This window comes from Oryctolagus cuniculus, chromosome 9 (assembly GCF_051225735.1).
Source record: "Oryctolagus cuniculus isolate XC-2025 breed Fujian yellow rabbit chromosome 9, ASM5122573v1, whole genome shotgun sequence".
NCBI lineage: Eukaryota > Metazoa > Chordata > Mammalia > Lagomorpha > Leporidae > Oryctolagus > Oryctolagus cuniculus.
Genome location: NC_142875.1, coordinates 60,962,767 through 60,988,799, shown reverse-complemented (window position 1 = coordinate 60,988,799; position 26,033 = coordinate 60,962,767). Strand labels below are relative to the sequence as shown.

The 26,033-nt window shown below is 38.6% G+C and overlaps 1 protein-coding gene across 2 annotated transcripts in view; it reads left to right on the top strand.

Moving 5' to 3' along the window:
- The window catches only part of VWA8 (von Willebrand factor A domain containing 8), a 407,445-nt gene that overhangs the window by 213,098 nt on the left and 168,314 nt on the right, over positions 1-26,033 (top strand). For both annotated transcript variants that reach the window (XM_008260014.5, XM_051850641.3), the window contains one exon: positions 1,525-1,601. In XM_008260014.5, the coding sequence (XP_008258236.3) occupies positions 1,525-1,601 (77 nt within the window). The remainder of the gene's footprint in view (positions 1-1,524; positions 1,602-26,033) is intronic.

Below are 26,033 nucleotides of genomic sequence, written 5' to 3'. Positions count from 1 at the left end.
CTTCCAGCACATGAGTTTCTGGAATACACACTCAAACTGTATGCAGACCATTACAGATACTAGCAGTGTGGAAAGAGATCATTTAAGCCCATATTACCTAAATAATTTCAAACTGAAAGATACATAATCTATAATGCAGGGCTAAAAACATCAGAGTCATATGGACCTGTGCTTCTGACCAGACTCCCCATGATTAGCTGTGTGATCATGTATTTACTGCTTAGCTTGTCTGAGCCTTGTTGTATTTTGGTTTGTGAGGTTGAAATATCCATGCTACATACCTTATATAGCTTATAGTTATGATTACATGTAATAACATAAAAATACCTAGCATAGAGCCTGGCTCAATGTAATGTATCAATAGGGTATCATTGCTGTCACCTGTGAAATAAAACTCAACTTTTAAGCCACTTCCACTCTTTCTGACCACAAAACCTACTTGCTAGAAGACTTATACTCTACTAATAGTATTTCACTTCCAAGTGAAAACTTTAAAATAGGGAAATAGTATGGGAGTGGATTCCATTTTTAATAGTCTATTTTCCATAAAAGGACAGCAACTTCAGCATCAGAAAATGGTAAGGAAGTGGGAGCATTTCTTTTTTTTTTTTTTTTTTTTGACAGGCAGAGTGGACAGTGAGAGAGAGAGAGACAGAGGTCTTCCTTTGCCGTTGGTTCACCCTCCAATGGCCGCCACTGCTGGCGCGCTGCGGCCAGCGCACTGCGCTGATCCGATGGCAGGAGCCAGGTGCTTCTCCTGGTCTCCCATGGGGTGCAGGGCCCAAGGACTTGGGGCATCCTCCACTGCACTCCCTGGCCACAGCAGAGAGCTGGCCTGGAAGAGGGGCAACCGGGACAGAATCCGGCGCCCCGACCGGGACTAGAACCCGGTGTGCCGGCACCGCAAGGTGGAGGATTAGCCTAGTGAGCCGCGGCACCGGCCCGTGGGAGCATTTCTAAGGAGAATACATGTAATTGTTTTATTAACATAGTTGGGTAGAAGTTTTAGGTTTCTAGAGTTTTAAAAGACTAGAAAATTGGTAAAAGAAGCAAAAATGAATGTTTGATTAAAAAATAAGACTGCGGCATTATGTTTATCTTCTTGTATCTGAAAGCCATACTTCTAAGGAGCTGATTAGAAGACCATTGATTTCATACTTACTTAATCTCCTTTGATGCCATTCTTCAACTCTGCAATAGTTAATAATCTTCTATAATGTTTAGACTTTAGTGTAAAATTATGGAAAAGGAAAAAATCAAGATATAGGAAGTTAATTTACAGATTTCTTTTAAAATAAGAATAGATTAGAACTAGTATGCATGCTTAGAAGTATATTTAAAAAAACCACCTTTATATCATAGGCGACATATTACAAATGTTTGCCAGTTGTGTTTTCATTAACAAAAAATTAAAACAGTACAACTTTGAGAAAATAGTTTTTGATAAAAGATTCTTCTGCTTTGGTATAAAATGAGCTCTAAGCAAAAGCTTTATTTTGTTTAATGATGTCTGTGTAATTACAGGGTGTAGGAAAAAATAAGATTGTGGACCGATTCCTTCACCTGCTCAATAGACCCCGAGAATATATCCAGCTGCATAGGTAAGAGTATCAGACCCAAGACCTCTCAAAATATGATTTAATCTTTTATTTTTCTCCTGATGCAATTACAAATACGTTCTTAAATGCCCATTTTATAAACCAGTTTCCTTCTGTTCTCCTGCTCTTATCTCTCCTCTCCTTAAAAGGTAATAAAATCATGCAAAATTTATTTTTAAAGTGACTAATGCTTTATAAACATGAATTAATAGATATTTTGTGGACATAGAGTGATGAACATTACATTCTAGGAGCAGACCTCATCAACATTATGGCTCTTAAATTAGAAGAAAACTATGTAGAGCCTAAGCCCATTCTCTAGCAAGAAGCTAAAATAGCTTACAAGAAGGAACAGTAAACTATATGAATTTAAGATTTGAGATAAGGAACTCAGAAATATGGAAAAAGTATGCTTTTAATGTCTCCTTGCCTTCCTTTTAAACATTTGGTGGGTTATTTATTTTTGTATAGACAGAATACTGGTTCCAGAATAGTTTTGATCAAATAGATTTCCTCAGTACAAACCATTTTTAAATTTATAGGTGAAGCCATTTTAAATCTGTAAAAACAAAATATTAGCAACAGATTTACCAGAAACAAACAACAGCAACAAAACTAACATCAAACAAAAGAGAGATATGGAGATATGTAACAAGTAATGAGCAATTTAGAGCTAACTTAGGTTATTATTATTTTAATTCCATGAGATTAGATATTATACATTGGATGGAGTTATAATTAGTCTGATTTGGGTCCTTTTGCTAAATAATTATGAGTTCTTAAGAAAGAACTATAGAAGAATGAGAGTAAATTTAATAGGTCAATGGAGAAAGAAGGAAGGACTGAAGGAAGCTGAGTTACTATCAAAAATTCCCTCTAGGAATTAACACCTCTGGCTGTGACAGATTGACAGATTAAAGTACCAAATTAGCTCAACCAGAATAAAAAAACTATAACTGGGCAGATTTCACAAATAATGAGAAAAGAACAGCTACCAGAACTCGTACCTGGTTGGAAGTCTTCAGTAAACCTATCTTGTATTCATAAGGTATCTTGTGAGTGAAATTGACATGTTGAGATTTGGTTGTTCTTTATAGCCCTTGTTTTACTCTTGAGGAACAGTGGGTTTTCTACTTACTGCTTGTTGTGTTCTTTATTTGGTCGACAATTAAGCTTGTAATTATAAAATAAACAAACTATGTCATTGTAAAAATTTTTTTAAAAATAAGGGAGGATGGAGGGTGGGAGTGTGTGTGGGAGGGAGTATGGGGTGGGAAGTATCAATATGCTCTTAATCTGTATATATGAAATACATGAAATTTGTTCACCTTATATAAATTTTTAAAAATCTCAAAAAAAGAAATAGAATTAATGGAACAAGAAAAGAAAAAAAGAAGTAGGACTAATTTATCCTAAAAGTAAAAACTACTCTATGCCCACCCTTAAAAGGATTAAAAATAAATCTTGAAGAAACAAAGATATTTGCTGTTTAACATCATTTTCGAAGGTTTCTCATAAAAATTGATTTAAAAATAAAATCAATGAGTGTTTAGAAAGGCAGATGGGCATGTCTTGAGAAGATCAAAATATTTCAAATGTAAATGTATTGCTTACCTGAACAAAATTTGACACTTAACTAAGGAAGATTGCAAAATCCAAACACTCACCAACATAACATTCATAATGTCAAGCATTCAATAGAAAATTGCTAGACATATAAAGAAGCAAGAAAATTGGTCAATAGAATTAAAAATAACAGATGAAGAAATTAGCAGATAAAGCCTATAAAACAGTTGACATAAGTGTATCAAAGGGGGAAAATTAATATAAAAAAGGAGTAATTAGAAATTCCCAGTACAGAAATGGCAACTCAGAAAAACAGCATACATACCAGTAATTTGAGTCTCAAAAGAGAGGAGGAAAAAAAAAAGTACAAAATGCTGTTTAAAGAGGTAATGGTGATAAAAATCTCCAAATTTGATGAAAAGCATAAAGCCACCAATCCATGAAGTTTGGTGAACTCAACCAGAATAAAAAGAAAACCACAACATGACATATCATAGTCAAATTTGTGAAAACCAAGAGAAAATTCTTAAAAGTGCCAGAGGAAAAATATTGCATACAGAAAAACAATGATAAAAATGACTGATGACTTTTCAGAAGAAAAATATAAACCACAGTTCTATCCCACTTTACTAGATGGAAGACATCTCATCAGAAACTTTACTGGCCAGGAGAGAGTAGAGGGTGACTTTCACAATTCTGAAGGAAAAAAAATCTGCCAACCAAGATTGTGTATCAGCCAAACTACCCTTTAGGTGTGAAGAAGAGATAAAGATATTCCCAGACAGACAAAAGCTGAGAAAATTTACCATCACCAGACCTGTTCTACAGGATATCCTAAAGAGAGTCTTCAAATTGAAAAATGGTAGCAAGTAAAAAGAAACTATCAAAAAGTAGTAACCTCATAGAATAAAGGGTCCAGAAGTAACTTCTTGCATCTACAGCCTACTGATCTTTGATAAAGATGATAAGAAGGTGCATCATTGAAGGGACAATCTATTAAATAAATGCTGCTGGGAAGTTTTGATATCCACATGCAAAAGAATGCAACTAAACACTTATATTTCACTTTATACAAAAATGAACTCAGAATGGACTAAACACATAGATGTAAACCTGAAACTACAAACCTGTTCTAAGACAACAGGTGAGGGGGCCAGTATTTTGATGTAGTGGGTTAAGCCACCACCTATTATATCAGAATCCCATATGGTTCCTTGTCCCAGCTGCTCCCCTTCTGATACAGCTCCCCGCTAATGTGCATAGGAAAGCAGTGGAAGATGGCCCAAGTACTTTGGCCCCCGCCACCAACATGGAAGACCCAGATGAAGTTCCTGACTTCAGCCAGGCACAGCTCTGGCTATTACAGCCATTCAGAGGGGATGAAGCAGCAGACAGAAGATCTCTCTTTGTCGCTATCTCTCCCTCTTTCTCTTTAACTTTGCCTTTCAAATGCATAAATAGATCTAAATAAGAAAGAAAAAAAGAAATGCTTCAGAGCATTGTAATATATTAGGATTTTATTGATAGGATCACCAAAACACAGGAAAGAAAAGGAAAAATGGATATATAGGATTTAATCAAACTAAAAAATCTTCTGCACAGCAAAGGGAATAATCAGCAGAGTGAGGAACTACCGAATGGCAGAAAAGTATATCTGACGAAGGGTTAATAACCAGAATATATAAGGAACTCAACAGCATAGAACAAATCATCTCATTAAGAGGGGCATGTATTTAGCACAGTGTTTAAATTGCTGCTTGGAATACCTGCTTCTCATGTCAGAGAGCCTGATTCAGGTCCCAGCTCTGCCACTTCCAATCCACCTGTGCTAAAGCAGCTCTGCCACTTCCAATCCACCTGTGCTAAAGCACATCGTGGGAGACATCAAGTGGTGGCTCAAGTATTAGATTCTGCTACCCATGTAGGGGGACTCAGATGGAGTTTCAGGCTCCTGGCTGCAGCCTGGCCCGCCACAGGCTGCCACAGATATTTGGGGTGTGCCAGCAAATGAAAACTTGCTCACCTGTGTGTGCGCTCTCTCTCCCTCTCTCTCTCTGCCTTTCAAACAAAATAAAAATAAATAATATATTTTAAAAATCTTTAATGAGCAATAGATCTGAATAGACATCATTTCTCAAAAGAAGATACACAAATGACCACACCAAATGCATTAAAAAAAAATGTCAACACTAATTATCAGGGAAATGCAAATCAAAACCACAAAGAAATATCACCATATCACCTCAATCCAGTTAGACCAACTATTATCAAAAACTAAAAGATACCAGAGGCTGGTAAGGATCTGGAGAAAAAGAAACCCCCTTTCGCTGCCGGCGGGCATGTGAATTAGTACAGCCATTGTGGAAAATAGTATGGAAGTTCCCAAAAACCAGAAATAGAACTACCATATAATCTACATCCTACTCCTGGTTATATATGCAAGGGAAGGGAAATCAGTCTGTCAAAGAGACAAGTGCTGTTCCATGTTTATTACAGCACTACTCACAATAGCCAAGAAATGGAAACAACCTAACTGTCCTTCACTGATGAATATATAAAGAAAACGCAGTACATGGCTTTGAGGGAATACTATTTGGTCATTTAAAGAGGGTGAAAGAGGAGAACTGCCTGATCTGAATTATCTATAGATTATTAAAAAAAAAGTTCTCATAGAATGTGAGAGTGGACTTAGGTTTCAGAGGCTGGGGAGAGTGGAGGGGAAGATGGGAAGAGAGTTGGCTAATAGAGTAGTAAGTTATAGATAGTAGGAAGAAGTTCTGCTGTTCTCTTGCACAGTATAGTCACTATGGTCAATGTTAATATACTATGTACAGTTTTTAAAGAAAAAAACAGAAGAGGATTTTGAATGTTTTCTCTAAAAATAAATGACAGATATTTGAGGAGATTGTGATATTTACCCTGCATTGATCATTGCATACTATATACATGAATGGAGACATTACACAGTACCTCATGAATATGTATAACTCTTATGTGACAGTTACAATAAAACTTAAATAAATATAAACCACAATTCAGTGGAACAGTTGTTTTTAAAGTTTGAAAGAAAAAATCAATAGAGAATGGTATATTCAGCAAAAATACTCTTTAAAAGTAGAGGTAAAATACTTTTTGAGACAAATAAAAGCTGAGAATATTTTTCATTAGATCTGCATAATATAAGAAAATCATAGCCTAGTATTTTCCTTGAACACAGATGCAAAAATCCTTGACAAATCAAATCTAACAACATGTAATAAAGTCCAATCCATCTAACTCAGTAGGTTTTATCCCAGGAATGTAAGTGTGGTTGAACATTTGAAAATAAAGAATATAATTAAAATAAAGTCATATGAAGCTCTCAGTTGTCATGAAAAAAAGCATTCAACAGAAGTCAACACCCACTCATGATGAAATAATCTGTAGACTACAAATATCAGCATAATAAGAGGTATCTATGATATCCTTATAGCTAACTTCATATTTTGGTGGAAAATTAAGTGCTTTGCTCCTATGTTAGGAGAAAAAGCAATGATGTTCATTATTCACATTATGCCAGAGGTGCTAGCTAGTGCAATTAGCAAAAGAAATAAGAAATGGTATACAGGACTTGAATACATGACTTTATATGTTGGGAACAGCCTTAAAAATTATTTTTTAAAAAGTATCAGAATTAATATCTGAATTAAAAAAATTATTTTATTTCTTTGAAAGGCAGAGACAGAGAGAGACTAGGTCTATGAGAGAGACAGAGAAAGAAAGCTTCATCCACTGGTTCACTCCATAAATGCCTGCAACTGTGGGGCCAGGGGAGGCCAAAGCCAAGAAGAACCAGGTCTCCCACATGGGTAGCAGGAAACTAGCTACGTGAGCCATCACTGGCTGCCTCAGAGGGTGTTAGCAGGTGTTAGCAGGAGGCTGGTATGGGGACCAGAGCCAGGACCTGGACCCACGCACTCCCTTATAAGATGTAAGCATCCTAAGCCATGTCTTAACCACCATTCAAAATGCCTGCCCTGAAGAACCTAATTAAATAAGGTTGCAGAATAAAAGGTCAGTGTACAAAAAGTCCCTGGTATTATATGCTAGCAATAGACAAAGGGAGAATACAATGTTTTGAACACTACTTGCAATAGCTGTTGTACAAGATGAGGTACCTGGCCGGCGCCGCAGCTCACTAGGCTAATCCTCCACCTAGCGGCGCCGGCACACTGGGTTCTAGTCCCTGTCGGGGCGCCGGATTCTGTCCCGGTTGCCCCTCTTCCAGGCCAGCTGTCTGCTGTGGCCAGGGAGTGCAGTGGAGGATGGCCCAAGTGCTTGGGCCCTGCACCCCATGGGAGACCAGGAGAAGCTCCTGGCTCCTGCCTTCAGATCAGCATGGTGCGCCGGCTGCGGCGGCCATTGGAGGGTGAACCAACGGCAAAGGAAGACCTTTCTCTCTGTCTCTCTCTCTCTCACTGTCCACTCTGCCTGTCAAAAAAAAAAAAAAAGAAAAAAAAAAAGAAAGAAAGAAAAGATGAGGTACCTGGGGCTAAACCCAACAAAGTATTGCAGATGTTTAATTGACGAATATCATGGTCAATAGCCACATGCTTTTTGTTAACTTGCTGATAGCAATTTAAAATGAAATGAAAGCTCATCTTTTTCAAACACTTGTGGTGTTGAGTTCCTTCTCCTTATCTTCATATGCTTCAACATCCAGCTGCCTTTCCTCAGAATCACTGCTGTGTGTTAGAATTCTCTTTACCTTATTTAAAAGTGGGCAATAGCTGATCTTTGTTGCTAATAGAAAATGTTTCATCCTGATTGTCTCCTAAAATCATTCTTGCTTTAAAGTGGCACACTGTGCTAGTTATTATCAGCGAATGCTGGCTAGGATGCTGGATCCATGAATTGACCAAGCTGAATATAATTCTCAGTATGTTATACATTAAATTTTGAGAATCTGCTCCTCAGAAAACCCTCCTTATTGTTATGTTACTTGCCCCTGAGATTTTCATGGGGGCCCTGGGCACTTCTATTTCAAGATATTGGATATTTAATTTATTATCTAAAATCAGAGTTAAAAAGCTCCATTTCTGTGTAAAATACATAATATTAAATTTCTTTACGAATCTGACATTCCCACTAATTTTAATATAGGAAATTTTTCTTTATTATGTACAGCTTTAAGGCTATTTACCATAAAATTTAAGCTCACAAAATTGCTTTAAGAAAAACATATGTTTAAAAGAGCTAAAAATAGCAATTAAAAAAAGGTTTAAGTCTTCTCTGATCTGAAGATGATCTACGTAAGGGTCTTTACTCTGTTTATTTTAGGTCCCTTCTAATGGATTTGTGATGTTACTATCTAAATAATCAGTCACACTCAGTTTAGCTTATGGATTTCATTTGGACAAATTAGTTGTAAGAGCCATTCAAATCATAATCTTGATAAGTAAAACCATCACCAAACATACTTGAATAAAACACACAACCAGTGTACTGTTAAGTATGGCCATCTTATGTCTTGATGATCAAGTTTCATAAAATGAGTAAGTTGGTCCATTCAAGAATGTATTTAGTTAAAATCAAGATGTTGCCTTAAGAGTATGATTTAGGGAATTTAAAAGATTAATAGAAGTAATTACTTTTGATGGTATACATTTCAAAGAAGAGATGATATGGCTCACATTTGAGAAGTACATCCATTGTTTTTTCTACAATGTTATGTTAATTTGACATTAAAAAGGGCACTTGACTGTGTTAACTTCTGTAGCTCTATTCCCTTGTTGGATAAATGTATACCTCTAGAATAAAATCACTATTATCCCAAGGCTTTCAAATACTTATGTTACCAGGTTTTTTTGGTTTTTTTTTGTTTGTTTGTTTTTTTTGTTTTTTTTGTTTTTTTTTGCTACACTTCATAGATGAAGATGATGGCACAAGCACAATCATTAGCTAGCAGGACCTATGCTCTTGGTTATTCTTCTGAAAGGGGTGCCATTGTAAATGTAAAGTTGCCAGGTCTCCCAGTGTAGCCTCACCTTCCTCTTCCAGTTGCATTCTCATCACATATGCTTAATTTATTCCAGGCTGGATCGTTCTGTGTTCTACTCAGTGAGTTTTGAATGTGTGTCCATGCCTGTCTCTATAGCTCCAGATAAATTCACCCCCATTTCATTCCCAGTCCTTCAGTTTTGGTCCATTGTTACTTTTACTCAGAAGCTTGTTGGATGGTTCCTTCTGATTGACACTGTTCCCTCTGAAATTCCACACGATTGAATTTGTACCACTGTGATAGGAAGAACCCAGGTTTAAGAGATGGTATCCTTTCACCTTAAACAAAATTAAGAAAAAAAAAAAAAGAAAGATCATGTCCTTCCCTGACTTCTGTATGGCTCTGAGTTCTTTTAGTTTCCTTACCTATCAAATTAAAATAAAACCTTGCAGGGTGATTGTGAAGATTAAGTGAGAGAATTGTGCAACAGGCCAACCACAGTATCTGGCACTTAGAGGCACCTAAACATTTAGGCAAACCTAAGTCCTAATTTTTTACTGGACACCCTGCTTTCCTACCTGATTCTGATTTGCATTATAGTAATGTCTATATTTTATTTCCATCCCCTTCTTTTTCCCCAGTCATGCCTCCCCCAGGTAAATAGGGAACTTTTGAGGGCAGAAGCCTGGTTTGTTCATTGTGTTAACTCATTGATGTAGTTATTGAATATATATGTATTTATTAAAGTTCTTTTGTTTGCTAGTAGTTGCTTAGGCACTGATAACATGTTAGTGACTATTAAGATGACTTAGAGGTGTTTACTAGCTTTTCAGTGTGTGCTGTTTGAATACATCAATTTTTTTGAAGATTTATATATTTATTTGAGAGGCAGAGTTAATGAGACAGAGAGACAGAGAGGTCTTCTCTCCCATTGGTTCACTCTCCAAATGGCCACAATGGCCAGAGGTGGGCCGATCTGTAGTCAGGAGCCAGGAGCTTCTTCCAAGTCTCCCCAGTGGGTGTAAGGGCTCAAGCCTTTGGGCCATCTTCTACTGCTTTCATAGGCCAAGCAGAGCACTGGATAAGAAGAGGAACAGCCAGAACATGAACCAGTACCAATATGGGATGCCCACACTGCAGCCACAGTGCTGGCCCCATGAATACATCAATAAAAAATATAACATTTGTTGTATATAACCTATGAAACAGAAATGTGCAGGTCCTGTGGGAACCTTGAGAAAGGGTGTTCCTCTCTGATTATGGGTCTGTAGTATGCTGGAAGGTGTCTGGAGAAAATGGCAATTAAACTGAGTTTTAGGATTAAGTAAGAGTTTCCTAAGATGAGAATATAGAAAGGGGCATTGTAGCCATTGAAAAACAGGCTACACAAAGACTAGAAAGTTAGAGACAGATTACTGTAGCTTAGAGTGTGTGCATGGATATGGAAGAATCAATGATCCCACGAAAAAGTGGCCCTGCCAAGCCTGGATTTTATCCTGAATGCAACATGATAGAGTTAAACAAGAGAGTTTGTACAAGCATCATCTGAGGGTAGATCAGAGTCAGATGGGACTTACAGCACAGAGAACATGAGGAGGAGTTTCAGTAATCTGGATAAAATCATTGGGGCTGAACATATTGGCAATGAGAAAGGAAATAAGGGACATACTAAAATAGATTTAAATAGCTAGAATCACTGATAACTTCATGGAGGTTGAAAGGAAAAGAAAAGACTCTCTTACATATGGTTAGCCAATCAAGAGGCAGGCACTGTGTGTGATACTCAATGCACAGTGAATGACTTAGTATATGCTAATTTCATTCAGACCTTCCAGCTCAAGCTAACCCTATGATTAGTCATCCCTACCTAGGGGCATGGATAGTTATTTTAGAATTAAGTAAGGTCCCTTATATTCCCACATATTACACTTGTGACTGTGCTGTGCAGGTTCTCTAACCAGCTGAGATAGAATATTGCATGTGCATGCTTATTTTTAAAACACTTGCTTTTTCTCTATCACATTACAATATATCACAATACAAAATATCAGTGAAAAGAAGAGTAGTTTTTTTGAAAAAAAATAAATGAAATTGACACACTGTTCAACCAACCAAAAAAAAAAAAAAAAAAGAGGGATAACGTCCCAAATCAATAAAATCAGAGATGAAAAAGTAAATATAACAACAGATACCACAAAAATAAAAAGAATCATCAGGAATTACTACAAAGAGAAGTATGCCAACAAATCAGGAAACCTAGAAGAAATGGATAGATTCCTGGACACATATAACATAACTAAATTTAACCATGAAGACACAGAAAACAAAAACAAACCAATAACCAAGATAGAAATTGAATAAATAATAAAAACCCTCCCAAAAAAGAAAATCCCAGAACAGGATGGCTTCACTGCTGAATTCTACCAGACATATAAAGAAGAACTAACTCCAATTCCTCTCAAGCTATTCAAAATAATTGAAAGGAATGGAATCCTCCCAAACTCCTTCTATGAAGCAAGCATAACCTTACTTCCTAAACGTGGAAAAGATACAACAAAAAAGAGAACTACAGACCAATTTCCCTGATGAACATAGATGCATAAATCCTGAACAAAATACTAGTCAATTGAATCCAACAATACATCAGAAGGATTATTCACCTGGACCAAATGGGATTTATCCCTAGTATGCAGGGATGGTTCAACATTCGCAAATCAATGTGAGACATCACATTAACAAATTGAAGAACAAAAACCATATGATTATCTCAATAGATGCAGAGTAAGCATTTGACAAAATACAACATTCTTTCATTATGAAAATTTTAAGCAAAATGAATATAGAAAGAAAACTCCTCAACACAATCAAGGTAACTTATGACAAACCCACAGAAGTATCCTATTGAATGGGGAAAAGCTGGAAGCATTCCCACTAAGAACCGGACACAGACAAGTACTCCTGCTCTCACCATTGCTATTCAATATAGTCCTAGAAGTTTTAGCTAGATCCATTAGGTAAGAAAAAGAAAGGGAGGCCAGCACTGCGGCTCACTAGGCTAATCCTCTGCTTGCTGCACCGGCACCCCAGGTTCTAGTCCCGGTTGGGGCGCCGGATTCTGTCCCAGTTGCTCCTCTTCCAGTCTAGCTCTCTGCTGTGGCCCGGGAAGGCAGTGGAGGATGGCCGAAGTCCTTGGGCCCTGTACCCACATGGGAGACCAGGGGGAAGCACCTGGCTCCTGGCTTCAGATTGGTGCAAGTATGTCATAATGCCACCCTCCCATAATCTATTTTATATATTTAAATACATGTTTAATATTTGCTTAATATACTTCTGTGTTCCTTCGCTCTTTGGGCAAGTATTTATTGCCTGCGTGCAGACATGAGGCATGGTGATAGGCAGCAGGTAAATAAAAAAGATACTCTACTTTTTTTTTTTTTTTGGACAGGCAGAGTTAGACAGTGAGAGAATAAGAGAGACATAGAGAAAGGTCTTCCTTTTTCCCTTGGTTCACCCCCCAAGTGGCCGCTATTGCTGGAGCTACACCAATCTGAGGCCAGGAGCCAGGTGCTTCCTCCTGGTCTCCCATGCGGGTGCAGGGGCCCAAGCACTTGGGCCATCCTCCACTGCCCTCCCGGGCCACAGCAGAGAGCTGTAGTGGAAGAGGAGCAACCAGGACTAGAACCCAGCGCCCATATGGGATGCCGGCACTGCAGGCAGAGGATTAACCAAGTGAGCCACGGCACCTGGCAATATTCTATGTTTGTCTATAGATACTATACATTGTAAAGGATGCAGTCTTATGAGCTAACAAACAACATCTAAGGTGTAAAACAATTTGTTTGGAACAATTCTATGGGAGAAGTGAGAAATAAGTAATGATTCTAAGAGGAGGTAACATGAGTTGAACATTTAAGGAATAGACCTTAACGGTTTGTCAGGAAAAAGGAGAAGGAAAGAAAACTTTCCAGAAATGAGAAAAAAAAATGCATATAAATATACAGTGGTGGCCAGCATTTTGGCACAGTGGGTTAAGCATCCCATATCAGAATGCCAGTTTGAGTCCCAGCTGCTCATTTCTGATCCAGCTTCCCATTTCTGATCCAGCTTCCCACTAATGTACCTGGGAAAGCAGCCGAAGATGGCCCAAGTGCTTGGATCCCTGCCATCCATGTCAGCGACCTGGAAGGAGTTCCTGACTCCTGGCTTTGGCCTGACCCAGACCTGACTATTGCAGCCATATAGGGAGTGAACAAGCAGATAGAAGATTTCTCTCTGTCTCTCTCTTGGTTTCTGTCTCTGTCCCCCTGATGCTCTGCCTTTCAAATTAACAAATTAGTTAATAAAATATTTTTTAAAAATAAATGCAGTAATGCTTAAGGAGCTTTTAGTAATTCAGTATGGCCTCAGGGCACATGATTGAAGTACCAGAAATACATGCATTTCAGCAGGAATTATTGAACATGTGCCATATGGTGGTTACTTTTCTAAGTGGGAGTGATTCATCAGTGAATAAAAGTGCCAAAAACATTAAAAAACGTAGCCATCATGTTTATATTCTGCTTGCTGGTAGGAAAGAGAGAGAATTAGAACATGCAGCTTATCAAATAGTAATAAAGCAAGTGAGCAGGCAAGCAAGGAAGGGGACCAAAGAAAAAGTTAGAATTTATGTTATTAAGTTTTGTTTATTTACCTGAGAGACAGACAGATGTCTACTGGTTCATTCCCCAAATGTCTGCAGTGGCCAACACTGGGCCAGGTCAAAATCAAGAGCTGGGAACTCAATCCAGGTGTCCTGTGTGAGTGGCAGGCACCCAACTACTTGAGTCATCACCACTGCCTCCCAAGTGTGCATTGGCAGGACTGGAGCCGGGTATCTATAACCCAGGTACTCTGATAGGATTCCAGGACTTCTCAGCTGCCAGGCTAAATGGCCATTCCAGGGATTATGATTTTAAACAGGTTGGTCAGGGAAGGCCTTGCTGCGGGCATACAGTTGAGTAGCACTGTACTGTACCCTATTTCTACTCTCTTAACTGCTTTAAACATGCCCTTTCCATTTTAAAGTTTCATCTATTTAGTAAGTACTTTTTTTTTTTTCATGTTGGTGTGGTTTTGGAGATTTTATTACTAACCTTAAAAAGCAGTAGTGCCTAAATTGGATTGAGAACTCAGGACAGATGAACCACATCTTCCTGTTCATCCTGCAAGCACAGGGGAGACTGCCCAAGAGACGAGACAACGTTTTACTCCCAAGATGACGTCAGCAGTGTGATATCTTAAAATGGTGCAGTTGCTGAAATGTCTCCCGCAAGAGTCAGAAAATGCTGCGCGTACTGCCTTTTCTGCATCATTTTGGAGGATCTCCATAGTGATTATCCTGACATAGTTCATACAGCAGTGGGGAAAAAATGATTGCCGTTTATAGCCATTCTTTCAATTTTGGGTTCAATAAATAATGTGATAGATGCCAGAACCGAAAAGGCGTCCAGGTGCTGACCTTCCACGCGACATCAAATGTCTTCACTGCAGCCCCAGTTCCTGAAGGTGCTGGCTCGGAGCAGCAGCCCCTTGCTGCTGTTCTCCTGTCACTTTTAACATTTGCTGCACTGAAACAAACTGGGTATATTATGCATTAGCATGCAGACTCTACATCAGAAGTAAAGCTGACACATAGGTGAGGACGAAATGTTCTTAGAGGGCTGCGGCAGCCCTCGCCCCTCTAATTCCTCAGAGGTGTCTCTTCCTTCTCCTCTGCCGTGAAAATGACCCTTGGAGATAGGCTGGAGTTGAAGTGAGCTCGTTAATTGCTGTTGCAAAGAGCAGTATGTGTTGTTTTTCTTAGGGTTTACCAGTTTTTACCTTCAGGAAACACTGTCATAAAAACTAAGTAAGTTAATTATAGAAAACATAAAGACAAATTTACTATAAGAGTTTTCCAAATATAGAGCTTACATAGTGCTGTTTTCTGTTTGACCCAAGTGCTTAAAATCTGGCAGATTTAAAACCAGAGCATTGGAAGCAGGTTGAGGAAAAAGGGACACACACGGAGTTAAGACCCCACGTGGGATGCTCACATCACACATTTGAGACTCTGGGTCAGAGTCTCAGCTGTGCTTGCAATTGCAGTTTTCTGTGAATGTAGACTCTAGGGGACAGCAGGTGAAGGCTCAAGTCCTAGGGTTTCTTCTACTCCTGTGGGAAACCAGGATAGAGTTTCTGGCTCCTAGTTTCTCCCTCTCCCCTCTTCCTCTCTCTCTCCTGCTTCTTTACCTTTCAAATAAATACATTTTTAAAATTTAAAAAATACAGAGCATTGGGTATTGTTTTTTGCCAACTAACAAACAGAAGTAAAGATACAATAATAATTCAGGGATTATAATGCAGCAAGTAACATGATATTTTATAACAAGGCAGTAAGTCTTAGACTGTATGCATTACATGAAACATGTATTTTAGGTCATTATCCAGAAGAGCATCCCTGTCCAGCTTTGGGGAGAACATACCTCTTTTGCAGGACTTAATAAGCAGCAGGCTGCTTTACCATGTTGTCTTGATCAAAACCATTTTTTTTAAACGTTTTTTCTTTGAATTGCCTGTGGTAAAATATCTTGTGCTGCTTAATTTTATGCAAGATCTAGTTCATACTGTAGCTTGTACATTGCCAGTCTGGTAAGTTAACTTCCCACAAACACAGGAATGTAGAATCATCAAGGGAAGGGGTTTTTACCTGTTCTGTTCACACATGTTCCTCTCATTTCTAAAGCAGTACCCATTAGTAGATGCTCAAGAAGTGCCTGTTAAGTGACAGATTTTGGAATATGCTGATATGAGAAGTGATTATTTCTAATGTTGACTGTTAATTGCACTTTTTCACTTGACAAAGTCTTTTAAACATGGAAACTACTATGCGCTGTCTTTTCTGACCAAGATTTATCTAGTGTAGAAAACTTCTCACACGCCAGTTGCATCTGTGTGCACATCTTTGCACATTCATTAACTTTGTCCTCTTATTCTTCTTTAATCTGTTCGTCTAGACTTTGTTAAAAACTGATGTTAAAATACATTGCTCTGTTCAAATAAGGGCCCTGGATGCTGTCATTCACTTTTGTCTGGAAAGGGGCAAATGAAGTTCTTTCCCCCAAAATTAGATCATTTTGGGCTCCTGAAATGTATCAAGCTGGAAAATTAGTTTTCAGATTGAACATAACAAGTTGAATTTCCCAGATACCAGTTTAGCAAATTTGTTTTTATTTCTGAAGACTGGACAACTTAACAAAATTTTCAGAGTTTGTCATAAGACTTGATTATCAGCATGGCTTTGGCTATTGGAAGAATTCTTTCTGAAACACTGTTTATAGAGTAGTACTAGGAGACTTGGTAGAGGTACTGAGATTTTAAATGTTTTTGAACATTTTGAAATGTTTAGCTTCTGTTAGGTGACTGTTTTGCTGTAGCTATTTTCTACCTGCTGTTCCCAGCAAGAAGCCACCTCTAAAGAGCGAAGTGTTGCATCAGAGTACACTTCCTTTCATAAATATTATCCCCCTAATGTCTTCCTCCCTTTTATAGTCTGTTAGGATTTCTTGCATCTGGGCCTGTTAGTGATGAGTGATTGACTATTAAATAAACTCTGTGTCCTCCAAAACAACTATTTTAAGAGCTGGAGTCTTTTCAGTCGCTTTGGCAGAAATAATATTTTGCTTATCTTTCTGAGAGGACTTTTCCCTCAAAGCATTCAAAATAATCAAAGCACTGTATAATATAATACTTTCTCCCCACCCCACTCTATGTCTTCCTTACTTTTTATGATGTGACCCTGTGTCAGCTATGTTAATTCCATCTGCAGAGATAGTGATACAAACTAGTAACATTGTAGGTTGTTGTGATCATAGCTTATTGTGTGTCTTTTTGGAAATATAGTTGAATAAGAATACTAATTATAACCAAATCCATGCATGTTTTTGAGGGTCTGAGGCAGCTGCATTACCAATGTAGGGGTTGGGTGTGGTAGATGATGTGCTACTATCTCGCTGAGAGTCCAGAAGATTTGTAGACATTGTTTAGTTTTTAAATTGATTTTTTAAATGTATTTATTTACTTGAAAGTCAGAGTTACACAGAGAGAGCAGAGAGAGAGAGAGAGAGGTCTTCCATCTGCTGATTCACTCCCCAGATGGCCTAACGGCTGGAGCTGTGCCAAAATGAAGCCAATAGCCAGGAGCTTCTTCTGGGTCTTCCACATGGGTACAGGGGCCCAAGGACTTGGGCCATCTTCTACTGCCTTCCCAGGCCATAGCAGAGAGCTGGATCAGAAGTGGAGCAGCCAGGACTTGAACCGGTGCCCATACAGGATGACGGCACTGTAGGTGGTGGCTTTACCCGCTACACCACTGCACTGGCCCCTAAATTGATTTTTAAACCCATAACTAAATGCCACTCTGTTTTCTTAATAATAGTTATTATTAGTGTTCTTTACCTCTATTTCATGAATTATTTTAAAATAAGCCTTATAAAAATAATATTCCAGATGATGCCATGAAGTCTTCACTTGAAAAACATCTCTCAACAGCATTTGCTTCTGAAACAATATTACACTGAATAGTAAAAATTACCATCTCCTTATGTATTCATTATCACCCCTCTTATTAACATATTGAGTAACTATGGCCTTCCCTGAGCTGTATTCTGCCTTTTCCCACTCATGTTCAGCACAAATTATTGAGTAGACTTTTCCCATAGCCATTTTTTTTAAAGTCAGAAGAAATTTTTGTCAGCTATTTGAAACTCCGGTGCGTCTTCTTTCTTCCTTCATTCTTGTGTATAACTGTTACAATTTTTCTAAAGGAAAGCTAATCATAAATCAATTAAAATGCAACTCATTAAAATATCATCTTTAAGATAAACATCACTATTTTGAGGTCTGTGGTTCCTCAGTAAATTAGAAGACAGTAACTTACTGTACCTTTACAAACATCATCTCAGAACAGACCGTGCTTGCTGTCTGCAGGCCAATTTTCTTTCCTTATTTTGACAAAAACCTGGTCTTCACACAATTTAATTACTTTTATTGCTTCTGGAATCATTTGAAGTTACCACTGAAGCATTAATAATTCAAATTTTTAAAAGGCTTTAAAATCACAGATTTAAAAGGCGAATACAGTACGGCACACTATTGCTTTAAGTGTCTCCTTGTTGGCCCAAACTTGAATTTCTAGACAGCTGTAGTTTGTATAATAGTTAAGAAGTGAGAACAATTGGTGATAACAGAAATGTCAACAATTAGCTGAACATTCTAATTCATCAAGCATTACTGGTAACTGTTCTGTTACTGGAAAATCATCTCTTTATTAAACCTTAGGGTAAGGAAATGTGACTAAGATGTGTTTTAAATTTTCTTTTCCTCAGTATTGTTAAAATTGTTGACGTTAAACTCATTAGTTTAAATTTCAAACTTGTTTTTTTAAAAGGAGCAAGCCAAAATAGAATTAAAATTGTAGCGAAATGTTCTCCTGGAGTCATTGCTTATTTGTGTGGAGAATTAATAGTCTTTCATCTAAAACACCCATAAATACAGAACAATGATTTTAATCAAACACTCTCTGAGCAACAATCATTATATTGTCTTGTCTTTTCTTCTTTTAGAGTCAGTTCATATGCTACCTGTGACAACAGCCGTCAATTTTCACTTATTAAGATTAAGTTTATGGGCCGGCGCCGCGGCTCACTAGGCTAATCCTCCGCCTTGTGGCGCTGGCACACCGGGTTCTAGTCCCGGTCGGGGCACCGGATTCTGTCCCGGTTGCCCCTCTTCCAGGCCAGCTCTCTGCTGTGGCCCAGGAGTACAGTGGAGGATGGCCCAAGTGCTTGGGCCCTGCACCCCATGGGAGACCAGGAGAAGCACCTGGCTCCTGCCTTCGGATCAGCGCGGTGCGCCGGTCGCAGCGCACCAGCCGCAGCGGCCATTGGAGGGTGAGCCAATGGCAAAGGAAGACCTTTCTCTCTGTCTCTCTCTCACTGTCCACTCTGCCTGTCAAAAAAAAAAAAAAAAAAGATTAAGTTTATGATATTATAGACTGTCTTGGAAATCAGCCTCCTTTCTTTGTGAGCGCTATGCAGTGGGTAGTGTGGATTGTTTTCTACTCTTATATAATTAGAGTACCTCCCTGAAATACAAGCTAACTGGTTTTTTAAACTCCATATCATTTTACATATTTTACTAACCTTTGCTTTTCTTTAGCTGCACAAGATGAAAGGATCAATAATAAGAATAGGGCAAAATCACTGTTGTCCTATAAATTCCTCTCCAATGACTACTCCACTGAAAGCCATGTTTTCTGTTTGTATTTATTCTTTTTGTCTCTCTTAGATATTAGCCAACTTGCGCTTTTTCCCTCCAAGTTATAGTTTTTATTTCCAGCACAAACATCTGGAGAAATCTCATTTGTCAAGTTGTGAATCAGAATTCAAGTGTTAGAGGGAAATTTATTTGCTTTTTTTTTAAAACGAGAACTCAGTTTAAATTTACTGGTTTTAATCTGTTAAGAAGTACTATAATTATTAAGGTATCAACTGAGTTTCCTTTCTGCTGACACCGATGCAAGAGCTTCTTTTTCCTTTTTGTGCTGGAAGGTGTCATGTTGTTGCCCATAAAGTATGTGAGAGCTGAGGTGAGAAATTCGTTATATTGCTATAAAAATCTGTGTGAACATGCCTTTCTTCCCTTCCTCAACACACCCCTTTTTCATTGCTAGAATATTAATAGTGAATTTAAGTGAGGTTAATTAAGCTATGTTCTTGATTTATTCTAAACCTTAAAAGTCAATTTATTAGCAAAAAAAAAAGTATAAAGTATTTCCTATGCTGCTTTGTAAGACCCATGAATACAGAAAATGTATATATGACTATAGATCATAATGTTGAGTAAGAAACATTTTTTATCCATTCTAGAAGTTCATAAGCATCAATGAATTGTCACAATATATTTTTACTTAACATCCCACAGGGTTTATTTTTAGGTACAGCTTTAATTTGATTCTTGGTGAAGATAAAAGAGTAACTTTTAATATGTAATGCCTGGGATGTAGGAAGCAGTAGGTGATGTGACAGGTGCCCCCCGATCAAGAATCATAGGGTTGGGGGCTTGGAATATAGGTCTGGAATGACAATAGGCCATACTCCAAGGGAATTAAATTTGTATGTACACACACACACACACATTATGTGTGTATATAGAATCTGTATATTATATATATAATCACTGCTTGGTTAGGTTAGAAGGAGAAGCCTTTCAAGTTGGAGACCAATAAGGCAGACTAGAATTTTTAAATGTTACTAATTATATTGCCAACATATCTGCTGGAGCCCTGGTAAGTGAAGACTCTGATGCAGAAGTTACTTGCTGCGGCCGGTGCCGCGGATCACTTGGCTAATCCTCCACATGCAACACCAGCACCCTGGGTTCTAGTCCAAGTTGGGGCGCCGGATTCTGTCCCGGTTGCTCCTCTTCCAGTCCAGTGCTTTGCTGTGGCCCAGGAAGAGAGTGGAAGATGGCCCAGGTGCTTGGGCCCTGCACCACATGGGAGACCAGGAGGAAGCACCTGGTTCCTGGCTTCGGATCAGTGCAGCACCAGCTGTGGCAGCCATTTGGGGGGTGAACCAACGGAAGGAAGACTCTCCCTGTCACTCTTTCTGTCTAACTCTGCCTATCAAAAAAAAAAAAAAAGAAGAAGAAGAAGAAGAAGAAGAAGAATTAGAAGTAGTTACTTGCTGCAATAGTCCAAATTCAACTCAGTTGAAATAAATGATGGATATAAAAGTCAGGCCCTTGACTCGTCAACCTCAAGAATACTCTTGACATGAATATATATGTTCTAAAACGGACTTGCAGATGAGTATGATCATTCTTCCCTGTAACAATCTGTCCTTAATATAAATCAGTTTATTTACAAGAGTGTGTTCCAGATTTTCTGTTCCAAAAGAGTTCCATCAGTATAAGTGGAGAAGTCCACATGCTATGTCATGAATCACAAGCCATCATATTGATATTTTGCCTTTTAGTAATTTTTGTTGACTTCAACAAATACTTATTGAATTCCTCCCATAAGCCAGACATCTCCTAGATGCTTGGGACAGAATGAGTGACAACGTAGATATCTTTGATGCTTTTAGATCTGATACTTTGTACAGAAAGATGGGTATTTTTTAAAAAGATTCATTTTATTTATTTGAAAGTGTTACAGAGACAGAGAGGTACAGAGACAGAGAGAGGTCTTCCATCTGCTGGTTCACTCCCCAAATCACTGCAATGGCCGGAGCTCTGCCAATCGAAAGCCAGGAGCTTCTTTCCAGTCTCCCACATGTGTGCAGGGGCCCAAGCACTTGAGCCATGTTTCTACTGCTTTCTCAGGCCCTTAGCAGGGAGCTGGATCGAAAAAAGAGCAGCCTGGACACAAACGAGCGCCCATATGGAATGCCAGCGCTACAGGCTGGGGCTTTAACCCACTGCGCCACAGCCCCACAAAAAATAGGAATTAAAACGTCATTACAATGCAATGTGTCAAGGATGAAACAGGAGAAATCCAGGGCTCAAAGAACACATAGAGCAAGAGCACACAAGCTGGAAGAGAAAGGGTCAGGCAGGGGAGTCCAGTAAATTCTACTGTCTGTGCTGAAACCTAAAGAGAAGGTTGAAATCTCAGGGACAAATGAGGCTAGTGCTGTGGTGTGGTGGATAAAATCACCGCCTGCAGTGCTGGCATCCCATGTGGATGCTGGATCTAGTCCCGAGTACTCCACTTCTGATCCCACTCTCCGCTTTGGCTTGGGAAAGCAGCAGAAGATGGCCCAAGTCCTGGGGCCCCTGCACCCACGTGGGAGACCCGGAAGAAGCTTTTGGTTCCTGACTTCGGATTAGCGCAGCTCCAGCCATTGCTGCCATTTGGGGAGTGATCCAGCAGATGGAAGATCTCTCTCTGCCTCTGCCTCTCTCTAACTCTGCCTTGCAAATAATAAATAAGCAAATCTTAAAAAAAATTACATGGACAAGAAACTTCAGTTGCAACAACACAGTAACGATAACTAGTTAGAATGGACATGTAATTATACTCCTAATATCTGCTAGGTACTTTCCAAGCATTCTAGCAGTCATTCTTCTGGATGAGCTGTAGTGCTTACCTAAGACCACATGACTAAGAACCACAAATTGGTCAGTGACAAGAACAAGACTTTGCATCCTGAGTGATCTGACTCAAAAGCCTTCTTTCCACTACCCTATGACTTTCTTTTCAAACAATTAGCTGATTATGATTGAAGATGTTTTGCTAAAACAAACAACAAAAAAATTTTCATGGTACCTCGTTTGCTTTATGTTTTATTTACATGTGGCATTTGTTGCTTTTTTTGAAAAAAAAAATACACATTTTGTAATCTTTTTTTTTTGACATTAAGTTACATTTATTTTTGGAGAAATATTTATTGCATTATAAACCATATTGTACATTATTTCTCAGGATCCCAGTGAACAATTACTTCTTTTTTTGACCGTTCAACAGTGATTTACTTATGGGGCTGTGAAAGCATACCAATACAATCATTCTGCTTTTCAATTTCTGGGCAGTATTCAATTAACAACATGAAATATTGTCAAGATCTTCTATGCCAATTTTCTGATGATTTTTTTGCACTATTACATTAAGGAAACATTTTTTTAATACATATTAAACTGGGAAAAGGCAACCTAACTTTTTGGGTTTTATTAATTCAGTCCTAGAATTAAATAAGTATGTTGTTGTTATTGTTGTTAAAATAATGACTGTATTCTTTATCACTATTGGGAAATTATATCACTACCACAACTTCATCTAGAAGCAGAAGGACTGTTCACAGTAAGACATAGTTTAGTTCTAACATGGAGAATGAGAAGATATTTGGCAAGATTTTGGTAAAAGCTTTACATTGAGAGCTTTTAAAAGTATACATTGTTCCTTATTTTACATTTTGTAATCTTAACAAATTGTCATAAAATTTGGCATTTGGGTATCAATGTCACAAGTATAACACTAAGGTCTTAAGTTCACGTCTTAAGTAGTCTTACTCTTTTAGGTACGCAAATACAATGGCAGCCTTACATTTTACTATGAAAAAATAGAAAGGTAGTTTGAGAAGACATCTTAGGGCCGGCGCCGCAGCTCATTAGGCTAATCCTCCACCTTGCGGCGCCAGCACACCGGGTTCTAGTCCCGGTCGGGGCGCCGGATTCTGTCCCGGTTGCCCCTCTTCCAGGCCAGCTCTCTGCTGTGGCCAGGGAGTGCAGTGGAGGATGGCCCAAGTGCTTGGGCCCTGCACCCCATGGGAGACCAGGAGAAGTACCTGGCTCCTGCCATTGGATCAGCGCGGTGCGCCGGCCGCAGCGCGCCAGCTGCGGCGGCCATTGGAGGGTGAACCAACGGCAAAGGAAGACCTTTCTCTCTGTCTCTCTCTCTCACTGTCCACTCTGCCTGTCAAAAAAAAAAAAAATATCTTAGGACTCTTCTAAAGAAAGCTGCTACTCATATTTTAAAAGTAGTTTTAATTTTCCAATTGACATGATCAAACTGGCCATGAGATTTTTTTTTTAAGTTATACAAGTTTCATGTATTTCATATATAGAGATTCAGGAACATAGTGGCACTTCCCCCCTTACCCTCCCTCCTGCCCGTGCTCCAGCCCTCCCTCTCCCTTCCTATCATGTTCTCACTCTTAATTTTTGCAATGATCTATTTTCTTTTTATTTTTTGAGACATTAGACCTCAATTTAATACATTAAAAGAAAATAAGTCCTTGAGAACAAGTTTTATCATTAATTAAGAAAGCATCTAAGAAAACATGCAATGGAATGAGACATTTAGGCATAACTAAAACTTATGGGACATAAGAATATCGTCCACTTAATACACTAAAGTAAAATAAATTCTTGAGAACAAGTTTTATTGTTAAATATAATATCATATCTCCTCTTTGAGGAGACAGAGGTCCTTCATGGGAAGTTAGTGCACAGTGAATCCTGTTGTTAATTTTAACAATTAGCACTTTTATGTATGATCACCCAAGCCTCCTAACATGAGCTGCCAAGGCTATGGAAACCTTTGAATTCACAAACTCCATCAGTATTTAGACAAGGCCATAAACAAAGTAAAAGTTCTCTCCTTCCTCTGGAGAAAGGAACCTCTTTGATGACTACTTCTTTCGACTGAGGTCTCACCTGCCAAGATCCTTCATGTAGGACGTTTTTTACCACAGTGTCTTGGCTTTCCATGCCTAAAATACTCTCATGGGCTTTTCAGCCAGAGCAGAATGCCTTAGGGGCTGATTCTGAGGTTGGAGTGTTTCTTAAAGCGATTGTCATTCTATGAGTCTGCTGTATGGACTGCTTCCCATGTTGGAGCATTCACTCCTTTTTAATTCTATCTATTATTATTACCAGACACTTAATCCTATTTATATGAATGATCTATTTTCAGTATACTTAATGATAGTATAGGTGACCCTACTGTAATTAAAATAGTTCAACAAATAGTATCAGGAGAAAACAAAGAAAAAATAAAAAACACAGTTCCTCAATAGAAGAGACAAGGGTTATAAACAATCATCGATTCTCAAAATGTCCACTTCACTCCAATACATTACATTTCAGGTACTCTATTAGCTACCTCAGATCAGGAAAAAATATTATGTCTTTTCAGGACTGGATGATTTCAATAAGTATAATGGTTTCCAGATGCAACCATCTTGTTGCAAAAGACAGGACTTCATTTTTTTTTATGGATGAGTAGTACTCTGTAGTGTACATATACAATATATGTGTACATATACAATACATGTACATATACAGTAGTTTCTTTATCCAGTTAAAAGTTGATGGACATCTTAGCTATTGTGAAGTGTGCTGCAATGAACATGGAAGTATAGATAACTTTCATTGCTGAATTCTTTTGGCTTGGGTAAATTCCCAGGAGTGGGATGACTGGATCATATGGTAGGTCTATATTCAAATTTCTGAGCTATGCCCATACTGTCTTCTACAGTGGCTGCACCACTTTACATTAACACCAACAGTGGACCAGGGTACCTTTTTCCACACATCCTCACCAGCATTTGTCATTTGTTGATTTCTGTATGAGAGCCATTCTAACTGGAGTGAGGTGAAACCTCACCATTATTTTGATTTACATTTCCCTGATGGCTAGTGATACTGAGCATGTTCTTTTTTTTTAAAGATTTATTTTATTTATTTGAAAGAGTTATAGAGAGAGGTAGAGACAGAGAGAGAGGTCTTCCATCTGCTGATTCACTCCCTAGATGGCTGCAATGGCCAGAGCTGTACCGATCTGAAGCCAGGACCCAGGAGCTTCTTCCAGGTCTCCCACGTGGGTGCAGGGGCCCAAGGACTTGGGCCATCTTCTACTGCTTTCCCAGGCCATAACAGAGGGCTGGATCGGAAGAGCAGCAGCTGGAACTAGAACCGGTGCTCATATGGGATGCCGGCGCTTCAGACCAGGGCTTTAGCCCACTGCATCACAGCACTGGCCCTGAGCATGTTCTTGAGTGTCTGTTGGCCATTTTGATTTTCCTCTTTTTAAAAATGCTTGTTCAAGTCCTTTGCCCCTGAACTGGATTGTTTGTTTTGTTGTTGTTGAATTTCTTGAGCTCTTTATAGATTCTGGATGTTAAGCACTTATCAGTTGTGTAGTTTGCAAATATTTTCTCCAATTCTGTCAGTTGCCTTGTCACTTTCCTGAGTGTTACTTTTGCAGTGCAGAAGCTTCTCAGATTGATGTAATCCAGTTGTCAATTTTGGCTTTGATCACCTGTGCTTCTGGGGTCTTTTTTAAGACACCATTGCCTATGTCAGTG